At 36.5% G+C, this 9,256-nt stretch overlaps 1 protein-coding gene across 2 annotated transcripts; it reads left to right on the top strand.

The window, feature by feature from the left end:
* Window positions 1-667: 667 nt before the first annotated feature.
* LOC149728710 (uncharacterized) lies at window positions 668-9,188 on the top strand. 2 transcript variants are annotated; one of them, XM_089888285.1, is made up of 12 exons: window positions 668-883; window positions 2,215-2,318; window positions 2,673-2,842; window positions 3,067-3,172; window positions 3,707-3,807; window positions 4,895-5,089; window positions 5,918-6,039; window positions 6,364-6,636; window positions 6,939-7,084; window positions 7,352-7,476; window positions 8,101-8,199; window positions 8,603-9,188. In XM_089888285.1, exons 1-12 carry the CDS (start codon window positions 817-819, stop codon window positions 8,919-8,921), a joined length of 1,827 nt encoding a protein of 608 aa, XP_089744411.1. In that variant the 5' UTR covers window positions 668-816; the 3' UTR covers window positions 8,922-9,188. The 2 variants fall into 2 exon arrangements, with proteins under 2 accessions (XP_089744411.1, XP_089744410.1); XM_089888284.1 differs by lacking the exon at window positions 668-883 and adding an exon at window positions 1,612-1,949.
* The last annotated feature ends 68 nt before the right edge of the window (window positions 9,189-9,256 follow it).

Raw genomic sequence — 9,256 nt, 5'->3', positions numbered from 1 at the left:
GTTAGGAATTGCATGCTATGATGTACCGACTCGAAAAAGAAAGGCTGTATTACCGGTTAAAGAGAATATTTATTTGTAAAAACTAGGAAATTAAAAAAAAACTACACAGAGTGCAGATAGTTGATATAGTAGGATGGGGGAAGACGGGACACGTTTAGCGCATAAAATTCAAAAATTCTGATCGTGTTTTAAACTATTAACAACAGCCTATGGGAGTTGTGAAGATACGGTTTTATGATTTATGTGTTTTTAAAAAATATTTCTTGTTTACTACCAATTTTTCCCCAGCCTACTATATATATAACTACTATATATATAGTCAGAAATAATTTGCTCCGATCGACTTTGAATAAAAAGGCTATTTTTAGCGACTAGACAGATTATTTACTTGTAAAAATTAAGTAATAAAAAACATCCTTTTTAGTATAGAGTGCTGTGAGGGTATTTGGCAAACTCTGGCTTGAATGTATGATGTTCCTTGTCGTAGGACCTCACTCATATGAAATAGAATATACTAGGTGGGGTAAGATGGGACACCATTTCACTCCATTTTCATGCCCAAATTGGTGGTAAACAAAAAAATCAAAAAATTATAAAACCGTACTCTCACACCTCCCACAGAGCGTTGTTAATTGTTTAAAACAGGATCAGATTATTTGGATATTATGTGCTAAAGGTGTCCGGTCTTTCCTCACCCCACTATATTTATTTTGGAAAAATTGAATGATAAGTTCGTTGCAAAGAAAGCTACAAGCTATTTAATTAAACACGCCTAAAACAGGTTACGATAAAAAAAGAGTTTTTCATTGTATAAAAATGATAACTTTCTGCAAATGTTTTATTTTCATTTGCGTTGTCTTTGGTCTTGGAGATGTTACTACAGGTAATATATCTATATTTTTTAGTTTGTTTATATTGTGTTGGTGACATAACTAATGTAATGGTATAGCATTATCAATATATATATATATATAACATGATGGGGAAAGATGGGACACCTTTTCATTTTATTATATAAATAAAGAACATTTAAAGAATTATAAAACCGTATCTTGAAGACTCTCACAGAGTGTTGTTAATTGTTTAAAACACGATCAGGGTATTTGGACATTATGTGCTAAAGGTGTCCCATCTACCCCCACCCTACTATATTCATTCTCTTTTGTCGCCCCATATGCAAACAAAGAATATTTACAGAGTTATATAACTATATTCTCACTAAACCGGTGCTGTAAAATAGCATAGGCATGTAGTGACTGACTAAAAATAGCTGGCAACATTAGGTCCAGCATAACAAATTGTTAAAATGTTAAAAACACGATCAGGAAATACGGGATATTGTGCGCTAACGGTATCCATCTTGTCCCACACTAATATAATATAATCTTTCTTGTTTTGCGCATACTTTATTGCAACATTTATAGTTAATTACCAAGAACATAATCGTAGTAGCGGTACCGAGCTTCGAATCTGGAACCTTTTGGTTACAAACAGGAACTGGAATTAGTAATTTCTGCGCGGCGTTGAAAGTTAATCATCTAAAACCCGCTTAAAGCGAACACGGCGAAATTTTGTAGCTGTAATCATTATAGTAAAACGCTAACGTTGATTACTGCTTTATTTAACTGTGTCGCAGGTTATTGGGTGTTCTGTGTACAATTGTGTTTAAATGCGAGGTAAAGATTGAGACTTCGAGAATGGTGATTAGAATGTTATACAGATATTAGTAGGACAGCGCCCACGGTATTCGCGACAGACTTATTTCTATATGCATATTATGAATGTATGCCTCGATGAGTATTTAAGATACAGAGGAAAAAGGAAAGTGCAAAAACAGAGTATACGATATATGATTTTAACTTTTCTCGTTAAATGAATGAATATAACTTGCTTTATCAACGCGTGGCAGGAAAAGACAGCAGTCGTCTGCTTAGTATACGAGTTACCAAGTATGTTACTTTGTGGGTGATTAATTCCTTTTTTATGTATGGCTGATAATTTAGACAACCCATTAAGGGTCGTGTCTTGCACAAGAACACATGCACCCACAATGATAGCAGGGACGAGCCCTCTTTATTACAGAGGCAGCAGGCGCGCTTACCACTTTTCCACAGCTCCGGATTTTGAGTCATTTTTATTAATTGCTGTGTGGCTTACCCGAGAATAAATATAAGTTTAATAATTATTAAATATTATTTTGTTTATTTTTTTAAGGCCGACTTCGACCCAGAATGCAAATGGCTAACGTAAGAGGAAATTCAGTACCTGCCGAAATCAATGCTGGCAGTTTGGGCGAATCGGAGATTGGCGGAAATGAGGTATTCCTAAAAATATATATAGTAGGGTGGGGAAAGATACCTTTAGCACATAATATCCAAATGTCCTGATTGTTTTTTAAACAATTAACAACGGTCTGATCTTAACTATGTATATTAGGGTGGGGGGAGATTGGACACCTTTTAGTTCTACTTTCTCGTTCCATTTGTAGTAAACAAAGAACATTCAAAGAATTATAAAACCGTATCCGCACGACTCCCATAGAGCGTTGCTAATTGTTTAAAACGCGATCAGAATATTTGGACATTTTGTGCTGAAGGTGACCGTCTTCCTCTACCCTATTATAAATTACACATAAAAAGAACAATACTTTTTCACAGCTAAATATTTTATAGGTCGAACTAGAGTCTTGTCCATACACCCCAAGTTTTATGTGCGACGACCGTTTAGCATGCATTGATGAAGTTTATGAATGCGACAATTTCACCGACTGTAGCGATGGCAGCGATGAAAAGGAAACTTGTCAATATTTTGACTGCGGCGATGGAAACTATTTAAGTTACAGGTACGTGAAACTATCTTGCATGCTTTATTCTGCTTTATTCTCGCGTGGCAGGAAAACGGCAGTCGTTAAACACGGGTGTTCTGTTTCATACACCTCGTGCCAGCATACGAGTTACCTGTTACTTTGTGGTGATTATGTCGTTTTGCATTTAATTTCTTTCTAATTTAAATACCTGATCTTCGCTGTCGTTTTTGAAAAAATAAATAAAAAGTTATGTTGCATAGATTTGTGTGCGATGGACAGTTTGATTGCCCCAACAGCTACGACGAAGACGAGTCGCATGGACATTGTAAAATCGCTCGATGTGCCGATGATGGAGTCATGCAAGAGGTAAAGCGACTATTGTATGCATGTAACTCAGCTGGGTAAAATCTTTCTCGTGTGCATTGTGTGTAGGATCTCGACCATTTAGAATAGGCCTCTATCATCAAAATAGCATGTAGTATGGTGTGGGAGATGGAATACCTTTTTATTTTGTTTTCTTGTCCCATTTGGTAGTAACCAAAGAACATTCAAAGAATTATGAAACCTTAACCTTACGACTGCCATAGAACGTTGTTAATTGTTTGAAACACGATCAGGATATTTGGATATTCTGCGCTAAATATGCCGTATCTTCCCCTACCCTACTATAATATCATATAAAACAACATTGGTGAATATATTAGATATTATGTGCGAGTTTTAACAAATAAAAACGTCCATTAAAAGTGGTGAGGATACCGTTATATATCTGTATATAATTAAACTTTATTTATTTACTACCAAATTACACGATAAAAGAGAATGAAAACATGGACCATCTTACCCCAACCTACTATAATTTATTTTTATAACAAAATATAAATTCATAACAAAATACAGGCAAGAGGTCCCCGCGTATGCGATGGTGTACCAGATTGCCAGGACCGATACAACAGCGATGAATGTAATTGCTCGTTCACATTCGTATGTGATAATATGAGGTGATTTTACTATAGTGAATGTTAATTTAAAAAGTTGTTTCTAACGTTTTACGATTTCGGAGCACACGACAGTTACCATTGTGAATGAACGTAACTTACTTGACCTCGCGTGGCTGAAAACGACCGTCGTTATCACACGGGTTTCACACCTCGTGCCAGCTTACGAGTTACCATGTATGTTACTTTGTGGGTGATTATTATTTTTATTATTTTTACATTTTTATGTATGGCTGATAGTTTGGACAATCCATTAGTGACCACTGAGTTGGAGCAATTGCCGTTAAGTGTCTTGCCCATGGATACATAGGCTCACAATGGTAGCCGCGTCGAGCCCATTACCTCTGGGTTACAGGCAGGCGCGCTAACCACTATACCACGGCGCCGGATTGTGGTCGTATGTATTTGTTCTTGGGCAAGACCCTTAAAGGCGATTCTTAAATCTCATTTATTCAGCAAAGCCCGTTCGATATAGCATACAAACAGACAGTGATTTTCCAGAATGCATTGCTGTATGCGTAATTATCCAATTGATATTTTTATTAATGCCAAAGCCATATTAACAGGGTGTATGTGCGGTAATGTAGTTTAAAGTAAGTGAATACAAGACGCTAAACGACAATTTCTTCAGACCAGCGGTCACTAATGGGTTGTTCATTTGTCAGCTATACATAAAAATAAAAAAGTCCAAAAAATATAATGGGACATACGTGGTAACTCGTTTAAGCAAGCACGAGGTGAATGAATGACTGCGGTTGCACCACCACCACGCAAGAACAAGTATAAACTAAAACTGCATTCATACACTGCCATAACTAAATGTATAAAACATGTCCTAATTTTTATATAGTAGGGTGGGGGAAAACGGGACATCTTTTAATTCTATTTTCTCGTTATTTGGTATAGTAAACAAAGAACACTCAAAGAATTATAAAACCGTAACCTTACGACTTCCATAGACCGTTGTTAATTGTTTAAAACACGAAGAGAGTGTTTAGGAATAATGTGCTGAAGGTGTCCCATCTTCCCCCACAGTACTATACGTGTGAATAAAATCGTGTTGCCAGTTTTTATTTGTGTTCCCCCACAGATGTATTCACAACAACCACCGCTGTGATGGAGACGACAACTGTGGCGATAATTCTGATGAGCAACACTGCCCAACTTTTATTTGCGATAACGGCAACACTATTCTTAAGGGTCGTTTATGTGACGGTGTGGACGGATGCGGAGACTCGTCAGACGAATGCAATTGCTCCGACTCCTTTTTCTGCGCCAACAACAGGCAAAAATCGATATTTTTTTGTGGTGCTAGTAAAGAATCTTTCTCTATGTTATTTGCTAACCACTAACCCGTATAACTATACCAATTCATATATAACCCCATTATATACCCACTAAAACTTAACTTCTAACCCCTATAACCATCACTAAACCAGTGGTTCTTAAACTTTGTTGTATGCCTTACCATTTTAACAAAGATGCTTATCAGATTTACCCTCAATATATAACATGGTGCTCATTTATTAAAAAGCGCTAAAAGCTAATTACCTCAGGTATATTTATGCAATGAATGCGCTAGCTTTTTAGCAACGAATTGTTTAATGTCTGTTAAAGTACCAGAATTGGCTTAATTTTTCTGTCCTGATGTGGATTTTGATTGGTAGCTCATTTACCCTCTAAATACGAGGAATTTGCGCCCAGAAGTAAATTTACCCCAGTTTAAGAAACGCTGCTCCAGACACTAACATTCTATGTTATAACCCCCAACTACCAACCTCTAACACTTTACACAGCCTATACAATCAGTAACGTGCCAGATTCGCAAGCGGGCACGAGGTGTATAAAACAGAACACCCGTGTTATAACGACCGTCATTTTCCACGCGATGACAAAGCAAACATATAGTAGGATGGGGGAAGATGGGACACCTTTAGCACAGAATATCTAAATATCCTGATTGTGTTTTAAACAATTAACAATGGTCTATGGGAGTCGTGAAGATACGGTTTCATAATTCTTTGAATTTTCTTTGTTTACTACTAAATAGGACGAGAAAATAGAATGAAAAGGTGTCCCATCCTCCCCCACCCTACTATACATATTCATTCAGGTGTACACTGAATCATTTTAAATGTGACGGCAGCGACAACTGTGGAGACGCAAGCGACGAATGCGAGTGCCCTAACACCTTCGTCTGTGGAAATGGAAGGTGTATACGGGATTACCTTGTTGGTGGGACCATAGTTTTGTTTATTTTTTTTTAATTGTAACTTTGGTTCATTATTTTTAACTGGATATGGTTTTTTTAAAGTGATATAATTTTGTTTGTTTGTCAATTTTGGTTTCCTTTTTTTTAACTTATATGGTTATGGTTTAAATATATAAATTTATGTTTTTTTTGTTGTTTTTTTTTGCGGTATATTTACAAGAATAATACCGTGTGTATAAAACGAGTATTTTTTAAATATTTTTTTTCCTTGTCATTGACTCCAAGTTAATTTTGTCTTTTTTTAATTATTTTTATTATTTGATGTTTTTTATTATTTTTTTTTACAGGAAATGACGTGGACGACTGCTGGGATAACAGTGACGAAATAGTCCCGACGACGACCACACCCTACGTCACTATGACGTCATCGATTCGTGAAACGTCACAAGCAGTCAAAGCTATCAAAACTATGACGTCACAGAAAATGAGGTCGTTTTACAAATGCAAGAATAACAAAACTATTTCGTCCGAACTTTTATGTAACGGAAATGACGATTGTGGTGACGTATCTGCTTCGGACGAATGCGAATGTACCGACACAATTTATTGTTTGACTTCAGGTTTGTACCTATAGAAACATATTCTGTAAATATAACTGGGCGGGGAAAGACGGGACACCTTTAGCACAATATTCAAATATTCTAACTGTGTTTTAAGCACTTATCAACCGTCTATGGGAGACGTAAGGATACGGTTTTGTAATTCTTTGAATATTTTTTGTATACTACCAAATATGAAGAGAAAATAGAATGAAAGCTGTCCCATCTCCCCCCACCTTACTATACTATATGAAACAGAACACCCTTTATATAATTATACTATCTTCCCGCCCGCGAAGCTAGTTATATTCAATTATGTCTAGGAAAATGTACAATCAATGCGTCAACGTGTGAGGAAAACACGAAAAAGTGCGACCTTGACTCCGAGTTCAGATGTTCTAATGGCGATTGTTTACCGAAGAACGTTCTATGCGATAAAGTGGTGAACTGTTCCGACAAATCGGATGAGGTTGGTGAATATTCAGATACAAGGTGTTCGGAAAGTCACCGTTCTAATATTTTTTATATAGTACTGTGGAGGAAGATGGGGCACCTTTAGAACATAATATCCAAATAACCTGATCATGTTTTAAACAATTAACAAAGGTATATTGGAGTCTTTGGGATACGACTTAATAATTCTTTGAATGTTCTTTGTTTACTAACAAATGGGACGAGAAAATAGAATGAAAAGGTGTCCCATCTCCCCCCACCCTGCTTTATGTATTTATTACAGATGGGCTGCGGTTACACGTATTGTAGCAGCAATGGCATAGAAATCAGTGTTGACCAAATCTGCAACGGGGTGATGGATTGCCCGGATAACTCTGACGAATGCGAATGCGATGGAAACACTTTCAAGTTTGTAGTTTTTGTATCTCATTATTTATATATGGAGCATTATCGATGTTGCATCTTCAGCTTAAAATATAATATAGTAGGGTGGGGGGAGTTGGGACACATTTTAACTCTATTTTCTCCTCCAATATGGTAGTAAACAAGGAACTTTCAAAGAATTATAAAACTATATGCTCAAGAGTCCCATAGACCGTTGTTAACTGTTTAAAACACGATTAGGATATTCGGATATTATGCGCCGAAGGTGTCCCATCTTCCCCTATCCTACTATACAAATCCCTTTTACTGATTAGTGCGTGTTTACAGTATAGTGGGGTAATATAGGACATGTCCTCATTATCATTTACGTCCCCTTTGGTAGTAAACAACGAATATTTACAACATTGTATAACCATATAGACATGCGTCTCTAAAAGCGGGTTGTTATTGTTCAAAACACGATTGGAAAATATGGGACTTACTGTAGCTGCTTACGGTATTCCATCTTACCCCACAGTACTACATTGACCTTTTTATTGTGGCGGGTCCGGAAAGGGAAATAGTAGCTACCACCGGATTACAGAAATACCCCTATTTTTCAATTCCTTTCAAGTTATGTAAATTCGCAATTTCGTAAATCTGTCACAGGTGCAACAACGGAAAGTGCATTCAGGCGTCGGAAATTTGCACCGGATATGACGCATGTGGTGACTGCAGTGCTGAACGTAAATGCCAGGTCAACGAAAGGTGAGAACTTTCAAACAATAAACCATGTAGATGCATTAAACTGTCCTGAACCTAAATTTCGATTATGTACTTAACAAATTATATACAGTATAGGGTGGGGAAGACTGGAAAACCTTTTTTTATAATTTTTCATCCCATTTGGTAGTGAACAAAGAATATTTAAAGAATTATAAAACTGTATTCTCACGACTCCTATAGATCGTTGTTATTAATTGTTTAAAACTCGATCAGGATATTTGGATATTATGTTTTCATGCTGTCATTTCTAACACAATACTTTAATCTAAAGGATGGTCCTAAGTTTGAGAAACGTTTTTATAAGTCGTCTTTATAAGACCTTTTTATAAGAAATGTTTAAAAGCTAGATCTCTTATGAACCGCTCACTTACTGTCTTCAACACAGTTCCGAAGCGGTCCACCCTGTTTTTAATTGCGACGATGGCAGTTGCATACGTGAGTCCCTACGTTGCCAAGGAAAGTCCTTCTGCTCGAACGGTGAAGACTTATTTAACTGCCCTTCTACACCACCAACAACAACGAGTAGAAATGCTGTTGCACAGACGCCAGTGAGAGAATCTGTACATGGACTTATGCAAACTACTGATTCATCCACACAAAGAACAGTTGCTGGCGATGGTGGATCTGCTAACACTGTTCGTTCTGTTAATATGGGTATCTTTGTTGTTGCACAGGTCTGCCTTGTATACTTAATGGTGTCATAGCAGCCTTAACGTGTTTGTGCGATGCTTTTTTTACTGTTTAAAGATAGTGTGTTCTGTGTTACTAGTAGCAAATGTTAAAACCCAAGTCCAAAAATAATGTCTTGTACATACATCGTGTCGCTTTAAATCTTTATATATTTGCTTATAATCGTATTGCAAACTATGTAGTTTTCTGTGATATATAAATATACTTTGTCGATTTTTGGAACTTTTTGTCTTTCTGTAAAGTATAGTACAAATAAACGAGAATTTTGTGCAGCGTTTTAAGGTGCTTATTTTGTTTGTATAGCATGTACGTCGTATTGCAGCAGCAATCGGAATTCATATATATATAA

Source organism: Ciona robusta, chromosome 11, assembly GCF_009617815.1.
Source record: "Ciona robusta chromosome 11, ASM961781v2".
Classification (NCBI taxonomy): Eukaryota; Metazoa; Chordata; class Ascidiacea; order Phlebobranchia; family Cionidae; genus Ciona; species Ciona robusta.
The sequence above is the reverse complement of the archived record's forward strand: the minus strand, read 5'-3'. Positions and strand labels throughout refer to the sequence as shown.